Consider the following 27,039-nt stretch of genomic DNA (forward strand, 5'->3'; position numbering starts at 1 on the left):
GAAAGATAAAAGAGATTCAAGTGAAGAGGAAAAGCTTGCTAGAAATAATAATGTGTAAATGTTTGTGTTTCCTTTAGATTGAAACGTAGTATGAGAGAGAGAGAGAGAGAGAGAGAGAGAGAGAGAGAGAGAGAGAGAGAGAGAGAGAGAGAGAGAGAGAGAGAGAGAGTAACAGACAGACAGACAGATAAAATATTTTCTTACCCTCTCAGTTTCTTTTCTTTCCATTTGTTCTATCTAACTTTTTCTTCCCTTCTTTTTTTCTTTATTCATGTATTTCCGTCGTGACAGGGGAACAGATCAAAGGCTACACTACAAAAACTACATATACTACAAGGACATCAGATTCTTTCCCCCCTCAGAGCAAACAGACTTATACATCACAGACTCACTCACTCGTGTCTGCCTTGCCTGTCTCTTCTTGTCACCTCGTCTGTTGATATGGACATGAAAAGCCACTTACAGATTCCTCCTCCAAGCCTCTTTTGTTCCTCTTAGTGTTCCTCTTTCCTCTTTCTTTCCTCTTATTTTTCCTCTATAGATTCCTTCAAGCCTCTTTTCTTCCTCTTAGTTTCCCTCTTCCTTCTTGCTTTCCTCTTATTTTTCCTCGTTCCTCTTTTCCTCTTCCTCTTTCTTTCCTCTTATTTTTCCTCGTTCCTCTTCCTTCCTTCTTTGTTTTCCTCTTTCGCTTTGTTATCTCTTGGTTTTCCTCTTCCTCTTTCTTACCTACGTATTTTCCTCTTCCCTCTTCCTTCCTCCTCCTTTGTTTTCCTCTTCCTCTTTATACCTCTTAGTTTTCCTCTTTCCTCTTTCTTACCTCTTAGTTTTCCTCTGTCCTCTCTCCTCTTACCTATTTTTTCCTCTTCTCTTCTTTTCTTCCTTCCATTATTCTCCTTTCTTTGTTTTTCTTTCTTCTCTTTCTTTAAACTGTATTGTCTTTCTCTATTTTTATTATCTCTATTCTCTCTCTCTCTCTCTCTCTCTCTCTCTCTCTCTTTATTATCCTTTCTCCTTCGTTTATTACTGTCTTCTCCCCTTTTATTACTTTCATCGTCCAGGGGCAAACTTTTCTTAATTTCTATCCTCCTCCTCCTCCTCCTCCTCCATGACCTTTCTTTCTTCCCTTCTCGCGTCGCCTCCCTTCCTACCAGTATTATACTCTCTCTCTCTCTCTCTCCCTCTCGCTCGCTCGTACTATGTAGTATATATTAAAAACTGGCCTTTTTATTTTTTTTCCTCCTCCTCCTAAATGGACCGCTATTACTAAGGCTTCCTCTTCTCCTCTCCTGTGTCCCCTCTTGGGAAAATATAAGCATGAGGAGGAGGAGGAGGAGGAGGAGGAGGAGGAGGTCTAAAAAACGAAAAATACTTATTGAGATGGAGGAGGAAGACGAATGGGAAGAATAAAAGAAATGTCAAAGAAATACTAGAGAAAGAGAAGGGAAAGGATTATTGGAGGAGGAGGAGGAAGAAGAAGAAGAGGAGGAGACAGAGGACTAGGAGGAGGAGGAGGAGGAAACATTTCTTCCATCCCCAAAAGAAATAAGGAGTGGTCTACCCTCTTTGCATAACCTTTACCTCCTCCTCCTCCTCCTCCTCCTCCTCCTCCTCCTCCTCCTCCTCCTCTTTATCCTTCCATATGAGACGAATGACTTAATATTTTTCGTTATGAGAATAGGGTCAGCCATTATTGAGAGAGAGAGAGAGAGAGAGAGAGAGAGAGAGAGAGAGAGAGAGAGAGAGAGAGAGAGAGAGAGAGAGAGAGAGAGAGAGAGAGAGAGAGAGATGGATGAAATAAAATGAAAAAGGGAAGAAAGAAAAAAACAATAAAGAAAGTCAGAAATTAAAAGAAAAATGGCAGGAAAATAAAGGTGGAAAAATAAAAAAATAAAAATAAGGAAAAAATGGAAATGGAAGGAAAGGAAAAAAAGAAGAAAAGGCAATGGAGGGAGGTCGGTCGCTGGGCCCATATGAAAATCTTGCTCAATCTTGCCCCAATCTTGCCCCGATCTTCCCATTCACATCCGGGCCACAAAACCGCCACAGAAAGGGATTGGGGAATGAGGGATCGAGCAATAAGGGATCGAAAACCACACACATACACAGGAAATGGGTCTGAGGATGGCTGTCTAATAGCATTCAATCCTCTTTGTGTGAGGTTGTTTGTTTGCTTAGATTTGATGTTTGTTTGTATGTGTGTTTGTGTGCTGTTTTGCCTCCTCTTTATCTGTGTGTGTTTGTGTGTATGTGTTTTTTTTTTTGGTATGTGTGTGTGTGTGTGTGTGTGTGTGTGTGTGTGTGTGTGTTTCGTTTTGATCCGTGGGTGTGTTTTCTTGTTTGTTTGTTTGTGTGTGTATGTTTTTATGTGTTTGTGTATATATATAGTTGCTTGTCTTTTCTGTTTTTTTTGTTTTGTTTTGTTTTTCTTTTCTTTATTCTTCTTATTTTCTCCATTTCTTTCAGTTCGATTTTCTTGGTGATATTTTCTTGTTTCCTCCTCCTCATCAACATCATCAACATCCTTCTCCTCCTCCTCCTCCTCTTCCTCTTCCTCCTCCTCCTCGACGTCCTCCTTTCCCTTTCCAATTTCTCACCTGTCTCATCCTTCCTCCTTCATCCATCCTGTGCACACCCTCCTTCCTTCTCCTCTTGCCCTATTTCCTTCCTTCGTTCCTTACCCCTGTCCTATTTTCCTCCTCCCTTTTCCCTCCTCCTCCTCCTCCTCCTCCTCCTCCTCCTCCTTTCACAACACTGGAGGAGAATTCGACGTTTCTGACAGCTGGTTCGAAAAAGAAATTGGCGTCATTGAGGAAGGCGGAGGAAAGAGAAGGAAGAAAATGAGAGCAATAATTCTGATAATGATGGTAATAACAGTGACAATAATAATGATAATAATAATAATGATAATAATAATAATAATAATAATAATAATAATAATAATAATAATAATAATAATAATAATAAAAATAATAATAATAATAATAATAATAATAATAATAAGGGTAATGATCTGATAATTGCATGACGACGAAAAAGATGTAGATAAAAAAGAAAGAGAAGAAAGGCAAAAAGAAAAGGAGAGTGAAAGAAAAGAGAAAATAAACAAGAAAGTGGAAGGAGAATGAGGAGAAGGATAACACACACACACACACACACACACACACACACACACACACACACACACACACACACACACACACACACACACATCACGCGTTCAAAACAAAACTATAAATCCGGAAAAATTATAAGACACATAAAGCAGAAACAAAACAACGACAACAACAACAACAACAACAACCATCAATAGAGGTGACGAAGGTTTGCGACACGACACATTAGTCTTTTTTTTACACCGAATCTGTTACTGAAATAAATAAGAGAAAGAAGAGAAAGAAAATAAAAGGATAAAAGAGAAGGATAAATAGCGCAGTTTATGAAGGGCGAATAGGAATGAAACTGATAGAAGAGAATAGAAAATAGCAAGAAAAAGAAGTAGACGAAGAAGAAAAGAAGAAGTAAAAGAAGAAGAAGAAGAAGAAGAAGAAGGAAACTTTGGATATTAATGCACAAAAAATGATGAGGATGAATATTCTGATTAAAAAGTAATAATGTTGATAAATTGGAGAAGTTTGAACAGAGAAGAAAAATAAGACAAAAAAAACGAAGAGAAAATGAAAAGAATAAAAGAAAAAGTAAAAATAAACAATAACAAGAACAAAATCGAATATGTAGTAATGTCAGAATATGGAAGAAGGTAAAAAAAAAAAAAAGAAGAAAGAAAACGTACAAAAATCGAAGTAAAGGGAAAATAACTTAAAAAAAAGAAAAGAAAAGAAAAAAAAGATCAACGTAAAAGAAAATCCAGAATCGAAATGGAAAATAAATCGAAAGAAAAAAAAAGTAAAAAAAAAAAGATCAACGTAAAAGAAAATCCAGAATCGAAATGGAAAATAAATCGAGAAAGAAAAAAACGTAAAAAAAAAAAAAAACGTTCGTCATCTCGTCTTATTCATCGATTTCTCTTCCCAATGATACACTATTTTCTTTTATCAATTTCATTCTTATTTGCTCCTCATACACTGCGTCATTTCTCCTTCTTTCATCGTTATTTTCTTCTATTTCTTATATTTATTACGTCTCATGATAGCTGAAAAAATATATATAAATCAAAACAACATCCTCATTACCAATCGATCAATCACTTTAGACGCCCAGAACACCAAATCACGCATAAATAAATAAGCAATAAATAACGGCCATAAATTAAGACGGACCTTGCAGTGAAGTGAATATATGTTAACGAGCGTATGTGTGTATGTATGTATGAAGGTGTATGACCCCCTTGGCGCCACCTGACTCACCTGTGCACGTCAGGCGAAAAAAAAAAAAAACAGGTGTCACGCGTTTCAAGGTCTTTTCTCAGGTGTGCACGCGTCGGACAGGTGCTAATTACAGGTGTGAGGTTTACCTTTCCAGCACCTGGTGACTCGTTAATTACCTGCCTCAAGGTCCGCAGGTATCTCGTGACGCTGGTGGTAGTTGTAGTAGTAGTAGTAGTAGTAGTAGTAGTAGTAGACAAGACGGGAGGGAGGGAAGGAAGGAAAGGAAGGAAGGATGGAGGGATAGAAAATGAAAGTAAAGGAAAGGAAAGTAAGGATCGAAGGAAGGAAGAAAGGAGAAAGGAAAGAAAGAAAGGAAGAGAGGGAAATCGCTATCGAGTTGGAAGGTGGAAGGGAACGAAAGAGAGGAGGAGAGGGTGGAAAGGAAGATAACAGAGGAGCGATAGATAAGGAAAAGGAACGGAAGAGAAGGAAATAGAAGAAAGAAAGAGAAGAAAAGGGAAGAAAACGGGAGAGACAAGGAAGGGGTGTCAGTGGTAGCAGTAATAGTAGTAGTAGTAGTAGTAGTAGTAGTAGTAGTAGTAGTAGTGGAAGGGGAAATTTTAATGGTACACTTAAATAAGTCATGAAAATATCAAAGCGTCTGTCATTTTGCTTCGGTTTATGGCGAGTTAAAATTTATGACCGTTGTTGCGAGTTAAGGTGAAAGGGTTGACGTGTCCTTACCTGTTTACGTGGAGGAGGAGGAAAAGAGAGGAGAGGAGAAGAGAAAAGAGAGTAGAGGAGAAGAGAGAAGAGAAGAGAAGATACGAAAAAAAAGTGGAGTAGAGAAAAGGAAAGAAAAAAAGAAGAGAAAGGAAGAGCAGGATAAAAGAAGACGAGAAAAGAAAACAAGAGAAAATAAAAAAACAAGAAGAGAATTGAGGAAAACAGAGAAGAGAGAAGAGGAGAGCAGAGGAGGAGGAGGAAAATGAGGAGAGAAAGAGGAGTATAAATATGATAAATGGTAAAATTATACTAATATTGATGCAAACTTAGGGTGACGTGTGTGTGTGTGTGTGTGTGTGTGTGTGTGTGTGTGTGTGTGTGTGTGTGTGTGATGGATGTAGGGCAGGTGTGTTTTAGAGCCGAGGTGTCACCAGGTAAAACACATCACACACCTTCCTCTGCGATATGTTTTTAACGACACCGAGGGAAAAAAACACCATCAAGCGAGAGAGAGAGATAGAGAGAGAGAGAGAGAGAGAGAGAGAGAGAGAGAGGGGGGGGGGGGGATGGGGGGAGAAGATAAAGATGAAGATGAAGATGAAAAGAAGGAAAAGGGTAAGAAAAGGAAAAAGAAGGGAAAGAAGAGGAAAAAGAAAAGGAGAAGAAAGAGGAGAAAAAGGAGGAGAGGAAGAAGGAGAAGGAAAAAGGATGAGAGAGGATCAGAGAGAGAGAGAGAGAGAGAGAGAGAGAGAGAGAGAGAGACCGTTTCCTTGCCAAAGACTGAAGTGACGCACGTGTTTCCCCTTCGTCGACCTTAACCTAGTGACCACCGCTTCGAATCCCCTCCTCCTCCTCCTCCTCCTCCTCCTCCTCCTCCTCCTCCTCCATCTGTTGATCTATTTAGTGTGTGTTTTTTGTCTCTTGTATTTATTGATTTTTTTTTTTATCGCTATTTTTTTCTTTAATATCAATACAATTTTTCTTACCTTACCTTTTCTCTGATATTTTCCTCTTGTGATATTTTTCTCGTTAGTGTTTTTCCTAATAGTTTTCTTCCTAGTTTTTTTCCCTAATAGTTTTCTTGATATTTTTCCTGATATTGTTTTGTCATTTTTTCATTAATATTTTCCTTGCTAGTCTTTTTCCATAATATTTTATACATATTTTTTTCTCTTATATTCTTCTTTGTTGTTTTTTTCCTAAGCTGTTTCTTGACCGTCAATTTCCTAATATTTTCCTACATAGTATTTTTCCTAATAATTTCCTAGTTCGTTTCTCCTTCTAATATATTTCCCACTTTTTCTCAATAATATTTTTCTTGCTAACTTTCCCTTAAGATTTTCCTACATAATCTCTTTCCAGATATCTCTACAAACTTTCACACCACAAAGAAAACTCCCTCACTCTTTTTCCTATGAGTACAAATTGGTGCGCCTCGTACAAATTAGCGCAGGTATCATTAAAGCCGCTTACCTGCCGTGTTGTTAAGTGACTTTTGGCGTCTGAGTTGATTGTGTCGCCCAGGTAACCTCACTTACCTGTCCAATTACTACCTCCACCCTCCCCCTTCCTCCTTTCTTCCTCCCTTCCTTCATTTTCTCTCCCTTTATCCACTTGTCTCGCTCTCTTTCCTATCCTATATTATTTCTCAATTCTATATATTTTCCTTTCATTTCTCATTTCTCCCCCCTTTCTCATTTTTCCTTTTCATTGTCTCCTTCTTTCATTTTCTCTACTCACCTTATTCACTTATTCAGTCTCGCTCTCTTTCCTTTCCTATCTTATTTCTCATTTCTTTCTTTCTTTTCATTACTTTCTCCTTTCTCATTTCTTCTTTTCATTGTCCCTTTCCTTCATTTTCTCTATTAACTCTATTCAGTCTTCCTTTCTCTTTTCTCCCTTTTCCTCTATTTATCTCCGTTCCGCCTCATTCCTGTTTTCTTTCCTCTTATTTCTCCTTCATTCTCATTTTGTCTTATTTTCTTTGCCTCTTTCCTGCCTCCTTTCCTTTCTCTTTTCTCCTTCTTCCTCTCTTTGTCTCTGTTTCTTTGCCTCATTCCTGTTTTCTCTCCCTTCTTATTTCTCCTTCATTCTCATTTTGTCTTATTTTCTTTGCCTCTTTCCTCCCTCCTTTCCTTTCTCTTTTCTCCTTTTTCCTCCCTTTGTCTCTGTTTCTTTGCCTCATTCCTGTTTTCTTTCCTTTCTTATTTCTCCTTCATTCTCATTTTGTCTTCTTTTCTGTCTCATTTCCTCCATTCCTTTCCTTTTTTATGTTTCTCCATATCTTCCCTCTCCATCATTTTTTCCTTCGATTACTCCCTATCTGATTTTCCACATTATCTATTTCTCTTCCTCTTTTTTTTCCTCCCTTTGTAAGTGCCTCGCTGCTCGTCACGGGGCCACCCCATTACGAAAGAAGACAAAGGAAAGGTAGGAAGGAAGGCAAAAGAAGGGAGGAATAGGGCAAATAAGTAATGATAGGCAAGGAGGAAGAGACGCATATTGAGTTGGCAGGGAAGAGGAAGTAGAATAAATGGGGAATATGAAAGGGAGAAGACAGAGGAAAGAAATGGAAGGAAGGGAGGAGATGATAGGGGGCGAAGGGAGGGAAGGGAGAGAAAGGAAAGAAGTAGATATCGAATTGGCAGGGTGACAGACAAGGGAAGGGAGGAGGAGGTAAAAAGGGAGGAGAAAGAAGAGAGAAAGAGAAGGAAGGAGGAGGAGGAAACGAGATGGAAGGGAGGAGGAGGCAAAATGAGGAAAGGGAGAGTCAGAGGAAAGGAAGGAAGGGAGAGAAGGTAAGTTGAGGAGAGGGGAAGGAAGTAAGGGAGCTAGGGAGGAAACTGAAGGAAGGGAGAGAATTGGATATTGAGTTGGCAGTATGTCAGGCAAGGGAGGAGGAGGTAAAATTGAAAGGGAGAAAAAAGGGAGGAGACAAAAGAAAGGGAGAGAAGGGATGAGGAGACGGGAGGCAAGGAAGGGAGGGAAGGGAGAGAGGTTGATATCGAATTGGCAGGGTGTCAGACAAGGGAAGGGAGAGGTGGAACGAAAGAAAGGGAGGGAACAGGAAGAGGAAGAGAGGGAAGGGAGGAGAAGGTAAAATGTGGAAGGAGGTGGAAAAGGAGGAGGAAAAGGGGAGGAAAGAAGCGCTAGGGAGGAAGGGAGGGAAGGTAAGAGAAGACGGAAGGGAGGGAAGTAGCTATCAGACAGGGGAAGGGAGGAGAGGGTTGAAAGGGAGGAGACCAGAAACAAAAAAAGAGGTAAGGGAGAAGGAAAATGACAGAAGGAAGATATATAGGGAAGGGGAAGGAGACGGAAGGGAGGGAAGACAGGGGAAGGGAGGAGACAAGAAACAAAAAAAGAGGTAAGGGAGAAGGAAAATGACAGAAGGAAGATATATAGGGAAGGGGAAGGAGACGGAAGGGAGGGAAGGGACTAGCTATCGAGTTGGCAGGGTGTCGTATGGTTTGGCAGGGCGGTGACCCGCGGCTCAGATCGGACAGGTTAATTAAAAGCCAACGAGGGTGACAGGTGCGACGCGGCTGCACCTGGATGGCATTACCTGGGACGTACCCTTTGGACAGGTGATCACGGCAGTTAGAAAAAGGAAAGGTGAAGGAAGGAAGGAAGGAAGGAACTATTAGGGAAAGGATGTATTAGTAGTACTAGGAAGGAAGGAAGGAACTGTTAGGTTAGGAGAGTAGTAGTAGTAGTAGTAGTAGTAGTAGTGGTGGTAGTAGTAGTAGTAGTTAGGTAAAGGTAAGCGAAGGAAGGAAGGAAGGAAGGAAGGAAGGAACTATTAGGTACATATTTTCGGTATTATAAAATTTTGCTGTTGTTTTCTCTGTTGTTTATGTTATTGCTATCGATGGCTTGTTTTTTTGTTTTTGTTTTCCTTTTATCACTTGTTTTGTTTAAGTTTTTTGTTTATTTTATTAATTTTCGTCGGGTTTTTTTTTGTCATTTTCTTCTACTTCTTTTTTTCTTGTGCTTCTTGTTATTGTTTTTCGTCTTCCTTCTTTTCTTCCTTTATTCTTTCTCAATCTCCTCCTTTTCCTCCTCCTCATCATAATTCTCTTCCTCTCTTGTCGTGTACATATTAATATCATTATTATTATTATTACTGTTATTATTATTATTATCATTATTATTACTTTCACTATCATCATCATCATCATCACCAACTTGACCACCACCACACAAACCTCCCTCACACACCACCACGGAAGCCTGGAATTCTCAAGTCACCTGTTACCTGGCTATGCTCCTTTAATTAGCGGCTCCCAGGTATGAGGGGGCGCAATTAAGCGGCCGCGTGAGGTGAGGCGAGCGGCGCGGCAAGATATTTACCTGGGTCATCGCGGTACAGGTGTTGAGGCGCCGCGGGACAAGTTAGACAGAAGGTGGGAAGGGCAGGTGTGGTTTGGAGTTTGAGACGAGTGATAGGTTGTAGGGTGGTGTTTTTCTCTTTCTTTTCCTTTCTTTGCCTCATTCGTATTTTCTTTTCCTTCATTCTCTTGGTGCATTCTTTTCTTTACCTCTTTTGTGTTTGAAGGGAAAGGGAGCGAGGAAAGGAAAAAAGGAAGGGAAGTAGACGAAGAGAGGAAGGGTTGCAGGAACAGAAGGAAAGGGAGTTAAGGAAGGAAAGAAGGGCAGATGTGGTGTGTGGTTTGGACTGTTGGGATGTGTTGTAGGTGAAAGGTTTTTGTTTTTCATTGCAGGACTTTTCATTTGAAGGGATGGGAGGGGAAGAGGGTGGAGAGGGAGAGAGGAAAAGAAGTTAACTGAAGAAGGAAGGAAGGAAGGAGAAGGGATAGGAAGGAAGGGAGGAAAGGAAGGAACTGCTTATTTTTTCAGTGTGTTTTATTGACGGAAGAGAAGGGAGGCAGAAAAGGAAGGAAAGGGAAGGAAGGAGGAAGGAAGAATACAGGAAGGGAGGGCGGGAGAGAAAAGCAAAAGAGGAAGAAAAGAAACGGAAAATATGAAAAGGAAAGGAAATGAGAAAGGAAAAGGAAAGGAAAGATAGAGAAACGTCTTATACTATTTTAATTCATATAGTAGTAGTAGTAGTAGTAGTAGTAGTAGTAGTAGTAGTAGTAGAAGTAGTAGTAGTAGTAGTGGTGGTGGTGGTATACTCCAAGGAAGGTATATTCAGGTTCTGGGAGCAAGGTATAAAACAGGTAAACTCAAACTAATGACTCCCCATATCTCACCTTTACTTACCTGCCCTTTACTCTTTCCCTCATTCTTGCCTCCCCCTCCCTCCTTCCCTTCAAACACCCCACACACACATACCCTCCCTCCCTTCTTGCCTCCCCTCCCTTCCTGCCTTCCGCCCTTCTTCCCTCCCTCACTCCCTCCCTCCCATCAAACACCCCACACACACATACCCTCCCTCCCTTCTTGCTTCCCCTCCCTTCCTTCCTCCTTCCCTCCCTTACTCCTTCCCTCCCTACACACCCTACTTTCCTCCCTTCCACCTTTCCCCCTTCCTTCCTCCTCCAATCTCTCCAAGCACCCCCGCACGCACTCTCCCTTTCTGCCTGGCTTCTCTCCCTTCTCTCCCTCCCTTCTCCTTCCCTCCCGTCACCTTGAAGAACGAAGCCTGGCGAGGTAATCAATGGAACCTCGGTCACGCACACCTGTAATTAACGAAACAGGAGCCACAGGTGAGGGGAACACCTGTGGCCTTGCCCATGAAGCCTAAGAACCGTGGCGCTATGTGGGTGAATATGTGGTGAGGTGGGTGGATATGAGGGTAGAGCGTTGTATGTTCGTCTCTGGATGCAGTGCGGTAACCATTAGCTTCCGGAAAATTAAACTTGAGTGTAATGATGAAGTGAATGAGTGCAGCATACCACATTGCATATTGCCAGTCGTTAGTGTCATGTTAGGTTAGGCTAGAGTTAGTTAAGTTAGGTCAGGTTATTAGTTAGGTTAGGTTTGGCTAGATTTAGTTCAGTTAGGTCAGGTCATTAGTTAGGTCAGGTTAGGTTAGATTTAATTAAGTTAGGTCAGGTTATTAGTTAGGTCAGGTTAGGTTAGATTTAGTTAAGTTAGGTCAGGTTATTAGTTAGGTCAGGTTAGGTTAGATTTAGTTAAGTTAGGTCAGGTCATTAGTTAGGTCAGGTTAGGTTAGATTTAGTTAAGTTAGGTCAGGTTATTAGTTAGGTCAGGTTTGGCTAGTTTTAGTTAAGTTAGGTCAGGTCATTAGTTAGGTCAGGTTAGGTTAGATTTTGTTAAGTTAGGTCAGGTTATTAGTTAGGTCAGGTTAGGTTAGATTTAGTTAGGTTAGGTTCAGTGAAATAGATAAGAGAAACAGCAACATTGTATCACTGCTCTGTTGTGATTTCTTTCTTTACAACAGAGCAATTCTTTTAATTATTCTTTCCTCCCTCTCTGGAATGGAGACGCGTTCCTTGACAGAGGGGGCAGCCTTCTCAACACCCTCCCGTTGACTGACAACTTTTTCTTGTGTTACGGAAGGAGTAATCTTTTCAACAATTGTTTGATGTGTCACAACGGGAACCTTTTCCTCTGTTACAACAACAGGGACTTCTTCTTTCTCTTGAGAAAGAGTGACAATCTCTCCTGTCACCGAAGGGGTAGACTGTTCAATAGCCCTTTCTTGTGGGGCATTCTGCTCAATAACCGTTTCTTGTGTCACAACAGGAACTTTTTCTTTTGTCGGCGATGGGGCAACTTTTTCAACAACCTCCTGTTGAGGGACTACCGGGACTTTAACTTCTGTCACCGAGGGGATAATCTTTTCAATAACCTTCTTCTCTTCTGCCACGACAGGATGTTCTTCTTGCTCCTTAGAGACGCTTACGATCTCCTCTGTCACCGAGGGCACAACCTTTTCAATAACTCTCTTCTATAAAAACGGGGACTTTTCCTTCCGTCACCGTGGGGGGAATCTTTTCAACAACTGTCTGATTTGTCACAACGGGGACTTTTTCTGCTACCACCGAAAGGGTAACGGGTTTAACAACTCGAGTCACAACGAAGTCTTTTCCTTCTCCCACCAAGGGCACATCCTTTTTAACAACCCTCGCCGGCGTCACAGCAGGGACTATCTTTTTAACGACTTTACCTTCTTTTACGACGCATAGGCGAGGCGTAGCTTTTGTTTCTTCAGCCTTCGCTTTTTCTTCCTTAATCTTGTTTTTCACGTCATCAACTTGGTGTTTCAAGTCTTCAATTGTTTCATTAAGATGTTTTTCGTTGCGAACCTCTTTGATGTCGCTATCACACGCATTCTTTTCGACTTCTTTTTAAATTACAGTTTCTTTCTCGTCATCTTTTCCATCACCCTTCTCTGTGACACTCTTCCTCTCCACAGATGTCACCTTATTAGTGCTTTCCAGTGAAGGTAGTCGTTCTTCTTTCTCTTTCACTACAACTTGATTCGTTATATTGAAGGGCAGAATCTCCTTTCTTTCCTCTGTTCGTTCTGCTTTCTGAGGTCCATCGCTCTTTCCTGAGGCACCAAGTTTTGATTCGCTTTTGTTTTTACCTTTGTCGTCCGCCCCTACTTTTGGAACGATAAGATTTCCGTCTTTCTTGTCCTGTGGCTTTTCTTCACTCGTATTGGTATGAGGTTGTACTAGTAATTCCTTCTTAATAACAACTTTCTCCTTTATTTCATTACCCTCTTCGTCCATTGAGGGTGTATGTGGGTATATGGGGTGGATATGTGGGGAGAGAGAGGGGCATGTTGTGAGGTGGGTGAATATGTGGGTATGAAAGCTGGATATGTTGTGATGTGTAAGGATATGAGGATGTGCCGTCTCATAGTTGTGTCTTATCTTAATGAAAGGAAACGGAAAGAAATGTTGATGTCATATTAGTGATAAGAAGAAGATTAGGAGGAGGAGGAGGAGGAGGAGGAGGAGGAGGAGGAGGAAACATGGAAACATGGACTAGCAGGCAGCAGAAAGCCTGTTGGTACTTACTAGGCTGCATTCATTGGTGATCTAATCAATCCGTTTGCCAACAGGAGGCTTGCAGGGAAGAAGATACTTGTGTACCTACCCTACTCTTCAGAACGTCGTCACCGATGCAGCAAAAAGTATGATCATCGTTTCTTGAAGGAGTTGATGGTCTCTGCGCTAACCACTTCAGCAGGAAGGAGGAGGAGGAGGAGCAGGAGGAGCAGGAGCTGAAATAGGTAAGATAAAGGCAAGATAGGGTAACAGGAGACTGAGGAAAGAGAGGAAAGAAGAGAAATAATAATGATAAGGAGGAGGATAAAAAGCAAACAAATTCATCAAAAAAAAATCATACCAAGAGAAGACAGAAAATTAACGAAGAGAAAGAAGGAAAAAGCATAAAAAAAACGACGCGTGTGTGTGTGTGTGTGTGTGTGTGTGTGTGTGTGTGTGTGTGTGTGTGTGTGTGTGTGTGTGTGTGTGTGTGTTTACTTACGTGCATAAAAAACGAGACAAAATCCTGTATAATGAACACTTGCCGAGCGAAATTTATGTTGAAGCGAAGCGACGAAAATGAAGGGATGGAAGAAAAATCTCTCTCTCTCTCTCTCTCTCTCTCTCTCTCTGATAGTGAGTTAAAGAGTAACTTTCCTCCACTCCATTGTGTCCGAGAGAGAGAGAGAGAGAGAGAGAGAGAGAGAGAGAGAGAGAGAGGTAAAAAATGGAGTCCTCTTTACCTTCCTCTTACTTTCCTCTTTTCCTCTTACCTGTTGCTCTTGTCCCCCTCCTTGGTGTGTGTGTGTGTGCGTGTGTGTGTGTGTGTGTGTGTGTGTGTGTTTTACGGTATAAGAAACAGACCGAGAGTTGAAAAAAAAAAAGTAAATTAAAAAGACGTTCGGAACAGATTGGTCTTTTCACAGTGAGGAGATGCCAAAGACGAGGTGTGTGTGTGTGTGTGTGTGTGTGTGTGTAGAGCTTACTCGACGTTTCTATAAAAATTGATATACTATGAATACCTTTACCTTGTTCGTGTGTGTGTGTGTGTGTGTGTGTGTGTGTGTGTGTGTGTGTGTGTGTGTGTGTGCCTCCCTCCCTTAATTTTATTCCCCGCCTCTCAGTATAACATCCAGACTCACCTGTTTCCATACCTGTCTTGCTTGTTTTTAAAGGTATTTCATCTCCCGTGTTAATCTCTCACTTTAATTTCCTGTCTGTCTGTTTATTTAGAGTGCTCAGGTGTGCCTTTCTGTTGCATATTAACCCTACCTGTCTGTATGTATGTATGTATGTATGTATGTTTGTCTACCTACCTGTGTTTCTATTGTCTGTTTTTCTTTCTTTGTTTATCTCTGTTTATCGTTGTGTTTGTCTGTCTTGCTATCAATGTCTCGGTTTGTGCTTGCATGGTTTATATTTTTTTTCTGTTTATTATTGGTGTGTGTGTGTGTGTGTGTGTGTGTGTGTGTGTGTGTGTGTGTGTGTGTGTGTGTGTGTGTATTTTCCATTCATCTATCTATCTATGTATCTATTAGTGTGTCTATATCTATGTGTGATGAATGTTAATCTTTGTCTATCTTAATGTTTATCGGTATATCAATCTATCGTTCTTTATATTATTCGTTATCAATCTATGTGTTTCTTCATATTTATCTTTAACTATCTAATTATCACTATTTTTATCTATCTAACTACCTGACTACCCATCTATCTATCCATTATATATCTATCTATCTATGTGTCTATCTACCCGTCTTCACATTTCACTATCTATCAGTCTGTTTATCGGTCTAGGTGTTCTTAATGAAACCTGTCTATCTATCTATTTATTTTCATATTATGTTATCAATCTTTTTAAATCTTTTCAGTTTTTATCTGTCATTTTAAGTGTCAGTATTAAGCTTTATCTATCTAACTATCTGAGTGCTTATCTATCTGTATGTATATATGCCTGTATCTATATCTATTTATCTATCTGTCTTAATCTTTCTATCAATCCCTATACGTCTGTCTATCTATCTATCTACCTGTCTAATCTAACTATGAGTACTTATCTATCCATCTAAATATATCTGCCAGTATCTATCTATCAATATCTGTCTATCTGTCTATATCTTTCTATCAATCCCTATTCATCTGTCTATCTATCTATCTACCAATCTAATCTAACTATGAGTACTTATATATCCATTTAAATATATCTGCCAGTATCTGTCTATTAATATCTATCTATCTGTCTAAATTCTTCTAGCAATCCCTGTCTATCTACCTACCTGTCAAATTTAACTATGAGTATATATTCATCTAAATATATCTGCCAGTATCTATCTATTAATATCTATCTATCTGTCTAAATCTTTCTATCAATCCCCATATATCTCTATCTATCTATCTATCTATCTATTTTTCTATCTATACATTTCACTATATATTCACTCTATAAATTTATATGCATAGTAAAGCTGTAAGAACCTGCTTTCAAGTGTCGCCTCCCCGCCGAGTTTTCATTAAAATTAAACACTACAAAAATGACGCTAAATCTACTCGACGCCTATAAAAAAAAAATGGTTCGCGTGATGGATATTGAAATTAATTAGTGTGAACAGATTAAAACAAGTGTGTGTGTGTGTGTGTGTGTGTGTGTGTGTGTGTGTGTGTGTGTGTACTGGTGAGAGGACGTGGGAAGCAGACAGACAGATATACAGACAGACAGACAGACGGAGAAAGAAAAAGATATATATTAAAAAAAATCTCCAAAAAAAACAAGAATAATACTCGTCATACATAAAAACAGACAAAAAAACAAACGTACAGTGAAACAAAACAACAAAACAAGACAGACAGATAAAGACAAACAGACAGAAAGACAGACAGAAACTAAAAGATATGCATAAAAAATATATAAAAAAAAAGCATAATATTCAAGGCATACATAAAAAGACAAAAAAAAACATACATTGAAACAAAATGACGGTAAAAAAAAAAAAACAGGAAAACAAGCAAAACTCCAAAAGACAGACAGACAGACACCTATACATAAAGAAAAACACAAAACAAACAAAACACTCAAGACAAACAGGAAAAAAAACAAAAAAACAGACTTATCAAGAAACAAACACTGAAGAAAAAAACAGGAAAACGAAAAAACAAACAAGAGACAGACAGAGAAGTAAACAAACACACATACAAATAAACACACACACACACACACACACACACACACACACACACACACACACAATTTATATCTTCCCCCCTCCCCCCTTCTCTCCTGTCTCCGTCAACCGCCGCCGCGATAAAGATAGATAGAAATGACGTTTAGTTCAATCTGTCTCGTAGCGGTCAATCTCTCTCTCTCTCTCTCTCTCTCTCTCTCTCTCTCTATCTCTCTCTCTTTCCCATGTGACAGAAATGACTGTATCCGCCGTTCCCGTGAGAGAGAGAGAGAGAGAGAGAGAGAGAGAGGCAAACAAAGGCGCCAGGTGTAATGAAGGTGAGGCCACAGGTCAAGAGACTCTAATGAGACGCCTTATTGGTGATTGTGTGTGTGTGTGTGTGTGTGTGTGTGTGTGTGTGTGTGTTTTATGACAAAAAAAATGGTTATCTCGAACAACTTGTGTGTATATGAGAGAGAGAGAGAGAGAGAGAGAGAGAAAGTTCTTATACATGTTCGTGAGAGAATGTTGAATAAGGTTTGTGCTCTCTCTCTCTCTCTCTCTCTCTCTCTCTCTCTCTCACACACACACCATCACCTTTCTCCCGTCACCCTTTACCCTCCCAAACCAAAAAATAAATAAATAAATAAATAAAATAAAATAGAAATGACTGGATAGCAAGGAACATGAAAACAAAAGAACGAAGCTTCGAATGGAACTTCCGAGCCGGACTTCGAAACTTTGAACCCCTGTCAGGACCCACAATGGCGGCCCTCGCTCTGACGGGGGCGAGATATAAATAATTAGGGAACAAGAGTGAGGAGAAAGGGGGGAAGGAAGAGGTGAAGGAGGAGGTGTCAGTTCTGGAGGTGGGAGGTGGAGAAGGAGAAGGAGGAGAGGAAGGAAGGGATAAGGAGGACAGTAGAGGAAGAGGAGATGAAGGGGAGGAAAATGAAGAGGAGGAGGAGATGGTAGAGCATAGTGAAGGGAAAAGGAGAAGGAGGAGATAATGAAGAAGTTGATGAAGGAAGGAAGGAGAAAGGAAGAAGGAGAGGAAGGAAGGGGGATGGAGGACAGTAGAGGAAGAGGAGATGAAAGGAAGGAAAATGAAGAGGAGGAGGAGATGGTAGAGTATACTGAAGGGAAAGGAGGAGAAGGAGGAGATAATGAAGAAGTTGATGAAGGAAGGAAGGAGAAAGTTAAAAGAAGAGGGCAAAAGAGGAATAGGAGATGAAAGGAAGGAAAAGGAAGAGGAGAAGGTGATGGTAGAGCATAGTGAATAGAAAAGAGGAGAAGGAGGAGGTAGTGAAGAAGTTGATGAAGGAAGGAAGAAGAAAGGAAGAAGAGGGAGTGAAAACGAGGAAGAGAATAAAGGAAGAATGGGAGATGGAAGAAAATAAGAGGAAGGGAAAGAAATGAGAAAGAAGGAACAGGAGGAGTAGGAGGAAAAGAGAGGAATGGAGAAGGAGGAGGAAGAGAGGAAAAGGAAGTAATAGAAGATAAAAAGGAGGAATAAGAGGAAACGTTAGAGAATAGAGAGAATAAAGGAAAGCGAGGAGATGGTGGGAAAGGAAGAGGAAGGAAGGAGGGAGAATAAGAAATGAAAGACAAAACAGAGGAAGAGGAGGAGACGGAGGAAAAGAAGAGGAAGGAGGACGAAACGGTGGACAAATAGAAATAGAAGAGGAAGTGGAGATACTGGAGGAGAAAGGAAGAGGAAATAAAAAAGACAAAGAGAGAGAAAAAGAAATAGAAGGAAGAAAAGAAGAAAAGGAATGTAGAAGAAATGAAAAGTGAAGTACAGATGAAATATTAAAAAAGAAAACCTAAAGAAAATATAAAAAAAATAAAAAATAGATTGACAAGAAATAAGGAAAGGGAATGAGACAAGAAAAAAAGTAGATCACCAGAAAAAAAATAATAAAAAAGGAAAAAGGAAAACAAAGAAAAGTAAATGTTATTGAAAAAAGTAAATAAAGATGAGGAGGAAAAAAAATGGAGGAGAGAGAAAAAAAAGAGAAGAAGGGGAGGAAGAAGATGGATTTAGAGGTAGAAGGAAGGAGAGGAAATTAAGATCAAGGGGAGAAGGGAGAGAAAGTGATTAAGAGAGAGAGAGAGAGAGATTGGAAAGGAGGAATTAGGTCAAGGAAGTAAAGAATAAAGAGGAAGAGTAGGAGGAGAATAAAAGGAGATAGAGAGAGAGAGGAGAAACCAGACCACTAAAGGAAGGAAGGAAGAGAGAGAGAGAGCAATCATGAAGAAATATATGGAACGAGGGCGAAGGAAATAAAGATAAATGAATGTGTGAGATAGAGAGAGAGAGAGAGAGAGAGAGAGACAAGAATGGAAATGAAATGTAAAGAGAGACAGAAGGAAGAAGGGAGAGAGGAAACGAAGGAAGGAAAGAGGAAACGGGAAGGACAAGAAGGGAAGAAATTTGAGGAAAGAAGGAAATTGGAGGTAAGGAGAGGAAGAAGAAGGAAGGGAAGGAGAAAAAAGAGGAGGAGGAGGAAGGAAGAGAGGAAGAAGAGATTGAAGGAAGGAGGAAACAGAAAATAAGAAAAATTGAGTTAGAAGCAAAAGGAAGGAAGAAGGAAGAAAATGAAAAAGAAGAGGAGGAGGGAGAGAAGGAACGAATGAAGGAAGAAGAGAAAGAAGGAAAGATTGAAAGAAGGAGGAAGCAAAAAATAAGAAAAATTGAGTTAGAAGCAAAAGGAAGGAAGAAGGAAGAGAATGAAAACGAAGAGGAGGAGGGAGAGAAGGAACGAATGAAGGAAGAAGAGAAAGAAGGAAAGATTGAAGGAAGGAAGAAGCAAAAAATAAAAACAAAAGAGTACTGGATAAATCTAGAGCAAGCAAGGAAGGAAAGAAGAACAGGAAGGAGGAAGGAAGGGAGGGAAGGAGGGAGGGAGGGGAGAGAAAGGGAGGGAGAGGGGATAGAAGGGGAAGGGGGAGTGTCAGAAGAGAGTTTGTACTTACCAATCAAACCAACACATGTAGATATCGTGTTTCGGTGTGTGTGAGTGTGTGTGTGTGTGTGTGTGTGTGTGTGTGTGTGTGTGTGTGTGTGTGTGTGTGTGTGTGCATTAAGGGCCTAATGTTAAATTTGTCCCATCTGTTTTGCGTTTGTGTGTGTGTATGTGTGTGTGTATGTATGTATAAATGTATGTAAGTATGTATGTTTGCTTGAATATCTATTAATCTATCGCCTACCTTCTATTTATCTATTTATCTATCAATCTTTATATAGTTTTTTTCCATCTCTGTATATATATAAAAGAAATCGGATTTTAAAGTCCATATTCTCAAACATTACAAAGCTAACATACCGCATTTGTTAAGGCTTTCGTAGAGGTTGTGTTAGTATTTCCATGGGTAGTTTTATGAGCTTAGTGATAGTTTGACAAGGCTTTCTTAGAGATTGTGTTAGTATTTCCATGGGTAGTTTTATGAGCCTAGTGATAGTTTGACAAGGCTTTCGTAGAGGTTATGTTAGTATTTCCATGGGTAGTGTTATGAGCTTAGAGATAGTTTGACAAGGCTTTCGTGGAAGTTGTGTTAGTATTTCCATGGGTAGTGTTATGAGTCTAATGATAGTTCGACAAGGCTTTCGTGGAAGTTGTATTAGTATTTCCATGGGTAGTGTTATGAGTCTAATGATAGTTCGACAAGGCTTTCTTAGAGGTTGTGTTAGTATTTCCATGGGTAGTTTTTTGAGCCTAGTGATAGTTTGACAAGGCTTTCGTTAAGGTTGTGTTAATATGTTAGTATCTCCAAGGGTAGTTTTTTGAGCCTAGTGATAGTTTGACAAGGCTTTCGTAGAGGCTGTTGTATTAGAGTTTCCAAGGGTAGTGTTCATGACCCTAGTGATAACTTGACAAGGCTTTTGCACCGTGAACGTGAAGAACACACATGAGAACTTGACTAAACTCCTTTGTGGACTCGGAAAATATTTGTTGTGAGAGGGACGAAAAATATCTCCCACCCTCACAAAAAGTACCTCCCACTCACGAAAAAACAATACATATTTTTTTCCGCCCCGTAAAAATTTTTTTAAAATTGAAAGGTTATCAAAAATACGACTTTAATTAACTTTTTGAGGTAAACATAATTAGAACTTTCCTCGTACGTTCCTTCTGACTAATCCTCCTCCTCCTCCTCCTCCTCCTCCTCCTCCTCCTCTTCCGAACGGGTAACTCAGGTATTTAAACCCCCGAGGGAAGAAAAAATTAATATTATGATCGGCACGTACCTGACCCCTCCCCCCCCTTTCTCTCTCTCTCTCTCTCTCTCTCTCTCTCTCTCTCTCTCTCTCTCTCTCTCTCTCTCTCTCACAGGAATTGATAACCTTATGCTAAATTCCTATTAAGATCAGGAGGAAGAGGAGGAGGAGGAAGAGGAGGAGGGAGGAAGAAGAAGAAGAAGAAGAAGAAGAAGAAGAAGAAGAAGAAGAAGAAGAAGAAGAAGAGGAGGAGGAGGAGGAGGAGGAGGAGGAGGAGGAGGAAAAAACAATATAAACGAGAAAGAATTAATTAATGTGTAAATATGAGAGAGAGAGAGAGAGAGAGAGAGAGAGGTGTAGAAAATAATAAAAGGGTCTCAATTTCTCATTAGGGTTGTAAAGGTCATAAGGTCGAGAGTTTAGTAGTTTTTAAGTGAATTTTAGTCTTTATTGCCAGTGTAAAGAGTGTGTGTAGCCTGGAGGAAGACCTGGAGGAGGAGGAGGAGGAGGAGGAGGAGGAGGAGGCGGAGAGATGAGAGGTAAGGAGGGACGAAGGTTCTCTCTCTCTCTCTCTCTCTCTCTCTCTCTCTCTCTCTCTCTCTCTCTCTCTCTCTCTCTCTCTCTCCAATTCATACGAAACTTTTTCCCTCACTTTCCCTTTTTCCCTCAAACCTTCCTTCCATCCATCTGCTCCTTCCTAACTTTCGATTCTCTCTCTCTCTCTCTCTCTCTCTCTCTCTCTCTCTCTCTCTCTCTCTCTCTCTCTCTCCTTCAGCCCCTCCTTTATTTCCCTTTTTCATTCCCTACTTCCCTTTCCCCCTTTTCTCTCTATTCCTTTCTCCCTTTTTATTTTTTCCTTCCTTCTCCCCTTTCTTCCTCTCTTCCTTTAGTCCTTTTGTTTACTTCATCTCTTTCTTCTTTTCGTCCCTTTCTCTGTTTCTCCTTTTTTTTCTTTTTTATTCCTTATCTGTTTCCTTTTCTCTTCCCTTCGTTTCTTCCTTCCTTTCTACTTTCTTTCCTCTGTGTCATTTCTTCTCTTTTGTATCATTCTTCCTCTTCTTCTTTCTTTGTATTCCCTGTGTTTCTTCTATTCATTTATCCTTTCTTCTTTCCTTCTCTTTCTTTCCCTCTTCCCTTTCTTCCCTTCCTCTAATTATCCTGCATCTCTCGTGTTTCATCAATTATTTCGTATCTCCTTCCTTCTTTCCACCCTCCACTTCGTTCTTCCTATACCCCATCTTTCTTCTCTTTCTCCTACTTCGCCTCCCTTCTTTCCTCTTTCCTACTCCTCGTCCTCTCCTCCTCCTCCTTGTATTTCATCCTCTTCAAAATTTGCCTCAAGTTCGTGATTGTCGAAGCAACTTTCCCTCCTTCAAATTGTTCATAGCGAGCAGAAATTGTCGCTGGGAAAAGAAGGAAGAGAGGGAGGGAAGGAAGGAAGGAAGAAATGAGGGAGAGAGGGTAGGACGTGAGGGAAGATAGAAGAAGGAACAAAGAAGGAAGTGATAGATAGAGAAGAGAGGAAGGGAAGGAAGAAAGGAACGAAAGAAGGAAGGAAGGAAGGAAGGAAGAAATGAGGGAGAGAGGGTAGGACGTGAGGGAAGATAGAAGAAGGAACAAAGAGGGAAGTGATGGATAAAGAAGAGAGGAAGGGAAGGAAGAAAGGAACGAAAGAAGGAAGGAAGGAAGGAAGGAAGAAATGAGGGAGAGAGGAGAGGACGTGAGGGAATATAGAAGAAGGAACAAAGAGGGAAGTGATGGATAAAGAAGAGAGGAAGGGAAGGAAGAAAGGAACAAAAGAAGGAAGGAAAGAAGGAAGGAAGGAAGGAGGAAAGAAACAAGTTGGGAAAAGGGAGGAAAGTACAGACAAGAAAGGGATAAGTAGAGAAAAGTGGATGAAGGAAGGAAAGAAGGAAGAATAGAAAGAAGGAAGGAAGAAGGAAGGAAAGGGGTTAAAAAGGCACAAACAAAAAGTAAATGATTTAAAAAGAAAGAAATGAAGGAACGAAGGAAGGAAAAGAGAATGAACGAATGAAGGAATAAAGGAAGGAAGGAAGAAGTGAAAGAGAGTGGGAAGAAGTTTTTAACAAGAGGATGATTAAAGAAGACAGGGAAGAGAGGGAAGGAAAAAAGAAAGGAGAGAATGAAGAAAGGAAGAAAAAGGGAATGGAAAAGGAAGGAATCGATATAAAAAACGTAAGAAAAATAAGAGAGAGAGAGAGAGTTTACACACATTTTATACCAAAGAGCTCAAGGGTTGACTCGGCACACACACACACACACACACACACGCACGCACAGAGGCGATATATATTTTTTTCCACGTCACTGCAGAACACATCGAAGTGAACTCTTGTTATTTTCCTTTGCTTTTGTTCAACTTCCTTTACTGAGGTTGAATGGAGGAGGAGGAGGAGGAGGAGGAGGAGGAGGAGGAAGTGAGAGAGGGCGGCGGCGTGGAAAGAAAAAGAAAAAGAAAAAAAAGAAAGAGTGGATTGAACGTTTAAATTTGTGGCAGAGAGAGAGAGAGAGAGAGAGAGAGAGAGAGAGACCGTCAAAATCTCTCACACCAACCCACATCCTCACACACACACACACACACACACACACACACACACACACACACGGTCCCTTCTCCCCTCCTTTAATAACTGGTCTCGTCAATCATCATCATCATCATCACCACCTTATGTTAATCTCGGTTCTCTCTCCCTCTCTCTCTCTTTGTGGTTTTTGTTCCCTCTCCTTGTTCTCTTGTTCTCTCGCTTCGCTTCCTCTGCTTCTTTTGTTTCTTCTCCCCTATTTCGTTAATTTATCATCATTTAATTCCCTCATCCCCTTAGTTTATCATTTTTCCACTTTTTCTTCATATTTTAGATTGGTTTTGTTTCTTCTTTTCTTCCTTGTTTTCTCTGTTTTTCGTCTTTCTTGTTTTCTCTTCTTTTTCGTATTTTCTTTTTTTTAGTTTCCCCTTCTTTAACTTTTCTTAATTTCTATCCTTTTATTTTTTCTTTCTTTCTCTTCGTTTCTTTTTTTTTTTTTTTGTCATTTCTTCTCTTATCATATTTCCGCTTTTCTTTTTTTTATTTTAGATTGCTTTTGTTTCTCCTTTTCTTACTTGTTTTCTATTTTTTTCTTGTTTTCCTTGTTTTCTTTTTTTACTTTCCCCCTCTTCATCTTTTCATAATTACTATCCTTCTATTTTCTTTCTTTTCGTTGTTTGTAGTGTTTTTTTTTTCTCCTACTTTCACATTCTTTTTTTCTCTCTGCATTGTTTTCTTGTCTTCTTCATTTTAATATTTTCCTTTTTCATCGATATTTTCTCTTCCCTCTTCATCTTCTTTAACATTATTTTTATTTTCTATTGCTTCCCTCTTTTCCTTATTTACATCACTTTTTGTTATCTTACTTTCCTCCTATTCATCTTTTACTTCGTCTTTATTATCGCATTTTCCGTTCTCAATTTACTTTCCTCATCATCTTTTTTTCATTCCCTCAATTTTCTTCTTTTCTTTCCTTCGTTCTTTTTCTCCACTTTGATTTTCTGCTACTTTCCTCTTTTTTTTCATCTGTTTTTCTCTTTCATTTACTCTCCTTTTTTTCTCCTTCTTTTGCATCTCTTCTACATTCCTCTTTACTTTTCTTCTTTACTCTTCGGTTTAATTTTCTGCTTCTCTTTACCTTCCTTCTTTCTTTTTATACTTTAATTTTCTACTTCTTCAACTTTCATCATCATCTCGTTTTCTTGTCATTTTAATCTTCGCCTCTCGCCTGGACGAACTCGCCTTTCCTTTACGCTTCATCTTACTCAATTTGCTCCGTTATTTTGCTTTCATGGTCTTAATTTTATCTCTTCTTCCCTATTCCTTCTTTTTCGTATTTTTCATTTCTCTTTTACTTTCTTCCCCTTCGTCTTTTTCCACCTTTCTCTTCTGCTTCATTTTCCTCAATTTGCTCCTTTATTTTGGTTTCTTCTGCGCACACTCATCGCTTCTTTGAGACGGAGCGCCGTTAGTAAGGTAGGAAGGGACAAGTAGATTTTAAGGTATGGGTAATTTTAATAGAAACTTTCGTATGTTAATCTTGCTTCTTAATGAGTAAATGTGTTTCTTCTAAGCATAATTTATTTTCTTGCTTCTTTGAGATCGAGCAACAGATAGACAGGTAGGCAGGTAAGGACAGGTAAATCTATGTACAGGTGTGAATTAAATCAGTAAAAAGTAGAATAAAAGTAAAAAAAAATGTATAAAAAAGTATAAAAGTATGAAAATTAAAGTAAAAAGTAAAGAGTTCAGGTGTGTTAAAAGTAGCGTCAGGTAGATTTACAGGTATGGGTAAAAAAAAGTAAACGTAAGTAAAAGTAAAGAATGTATGAAAAAGTAAGAAAACGTAAAAAAGTAAAAAAAAACTCAGGTATGTTCAAGGTAGGGACAGGTAGATCGATATACAGGTGTAAGTAAAGAAAACCGAAAGTAAAGTAAAATGATAATATGTATAAGTATGAAAAAGTATGAAAAGTAAGTAAGCTCAGGTATGTTAAAGGTAGAGAGAGGTAGATTTATGTACAGGTGTGGGTGAGAAGTATGGAAAGTAAACTGTGAGTAAAGAAAGTAGAAAGTTAAGTAAAATAAAAATATGTATAAAGTATGAAAAAGTATGAAAAGTTAAAAAGCTCAGGTATGTTAAAGGTAGAGAGAGGTAGATTTATGTACAGGTGTGGGTGAGAAGTATGGAAAGTAAACTGCGAGTAAAGAAAGTAGAAAGTTAAGTAAAATAAAAATATGTATAAAGTATGGAAAAGTATGAAAAGTTAAAAAGCTCAGGTATGTTAAAGGTAGAGAGAGGTAGATCTGTGTACAAGTGTGGGTGAGAATTCAGGTGTGATTCAGGTGTGTGTGTGTGTGTGTGTGTGTGTGTGTCGTTAACCTGTAGCTCTTTATGGAGGAATGTTGAAATATAGGTGAAGGTTAAGGGCGCTATTTTGGTTTGTTAGTTTGTACTTGAACTTTGATTTCATGGACTTCCTTTTTTTTCTTTTCCTTTTATGTATTATTTTATTATGTCCATTTTTCTTTTATTAATTTTTTTATGTGTATGTTTTTTTCCTTCTTCGCCTCCTGTCATTTCACACTCGTCCTTTTTTTTATTCATTTTTTTTTTAGATATTTCTTTATCATTTTCTCTTTAGTCTGATTTTCATGTGGATTCTTTCTATTTTTCCTCTCCTTTTCCTTCTACTCCTCTTCCTTCTTCTTCCTCTTCTGTGATTTCCTACACGTCAAAACACAGGTACATACTTTTTCTTTTTCCTCTCCTTCTTCTACTCCTCTTCCTCCTCCTTCTTCTTCTTTTTCTCTAATTTCCTACACGTCAAAACACAGGTAGATACACTATTAAGAAATCCAGGTATTAAACGTTCACGAAAATTTATGCTGCAACACTTCGAGTCGGGTGACATCAAGACATCACCGAAACTTTCTTGGACCATTCTTTTTTTAACGTGCGGGGAGAGGAAGTGGAGGGAGAGACTTCACTTCAGTCTTACTTTACATGGCCAGCTTGTTGCGGGTGTTTCTTTGACCACTTTTGTTTGGCCCTCTGTTTGTGCCTTATCGATTCACAGGTCGTTTTAGTGTGTGTTTAGATTCAGCTGATATCGTCACACGGAAAGGAAGGAAGGAAGAGAGGAAGGGGGAGGATGGGTGGGTGGGAAGAAGGCTTAAACAGGAAGGGAATGATTAGAAAAGAGAGAGAAGGAAGAATAGAAAGAAATAATGAAGAAAGGGAGATATGCGAATTATTAGAGAAAGGAGGGAAGGAAGAAATGGAGGAATAGAAAGTTAATGAAGAAAAGGAAATATTCGAATTATTAGAGAAGGGAGGGAAGGAAGAAAGGAAGAATGGGAAGAGATAATGAAGAAAGAGAGATATGCGAATGATTAAAGAAGAGAGGGAAGGAAGAAAGGAAGAATAGAAAGTTAGTGAAGAAAAGGAGAATGCGAATGGTTAGAGAAAGGAGAGAAGGAAGGAAGGAAGAATAGAATGTTAGTGAAGAAAGGGAGATATGTGAATGGTTAGAGAAAAGAGGGAAGGAAGGAAGGAAGGAAGAATAGAGAGTTGATGAATAAAAGAAGAATGCGAATGATTGGAGAAAGGAAGGAAAGAAGGAAAAATAAAAAGAGAATGAAGGAAGGAAGGAAAGAAAGCATGCATGAGTAAAAATGAATCTGGCGTGTCGAAATCAAGGTTATTTAATTCTCTATATGAGCTGAAACATCTTATAATCGAGCAATGACGTGTTTGCGTGTGTGCATATGTGTGTGTGTGTGTGTGTGTGTGTGTGTGTGTGTGTGTGTGTGTGTGTGCGTGTGCGTGAGTGCGTGAGTTTTCAAGTAATTCCTATCACTTTTAACACACTTTCATGGGGATTTCCTTTTGAGCGCTGAACATTTCTCGGGAACGGCGCCGCTGAACGAATAAAAAGGTTTTCAATATCCGGTTTGGGTGATTCACGAACGCGTCCGCGTGAAAATTTCGGGTATTTCGTTTTAACGCTTTCCATTGGCCGGGCGGGTGGAGGCTCGTCGCGCTGTGCAGATATAAATTCATCGCTGATTAATATGTGTGGGTTATCGTCCTTTTTGCCTGCTTGTGGTCGGTATAGTGGTGACAGGTAGAGG

At 39.5% G+C, this 27,039-nt stretch overlaps 1 protein-coding gene across 1 annotated transcript in view; it reads right to left on the bottom strand.

Annotated features, from left to right (window-relative positions):
* Positions 1–263: 263 nt before the first annotated feature.
* LOC126983117 (uncharacterized protein DDB_G0285917-like) overlaps positions 264–27,039 on the bottom strand; it is a 33,652-nt gene continuing 6,876 nt past the window's right edge. The window contains 2 exon segments of the mRNA XM_050835614.1: positions 264–680; positions 9,099–9,281. Coding sequence (XP_050691571.1) covers positions 525–680; positions 9,099–9,281 — 339 coding nt within the window. The 3' untranslated portion in view covers positions 264–524.

Source organism: Eriocheir sinensis, chromosome 53, assembly GCF_024679095.1.
Source record: "Eriocheir sinensis breed Jianghai 21 chromosome 53, ASM2467909v1, whole genome shotgun sequence".
Taxonomy (NCBI): Eukaryota; Metazoa; Arthropoda; class Malacostraca; order Decapoda; family Varunidae; genus Eriocheir; species Eriocheir sinensis.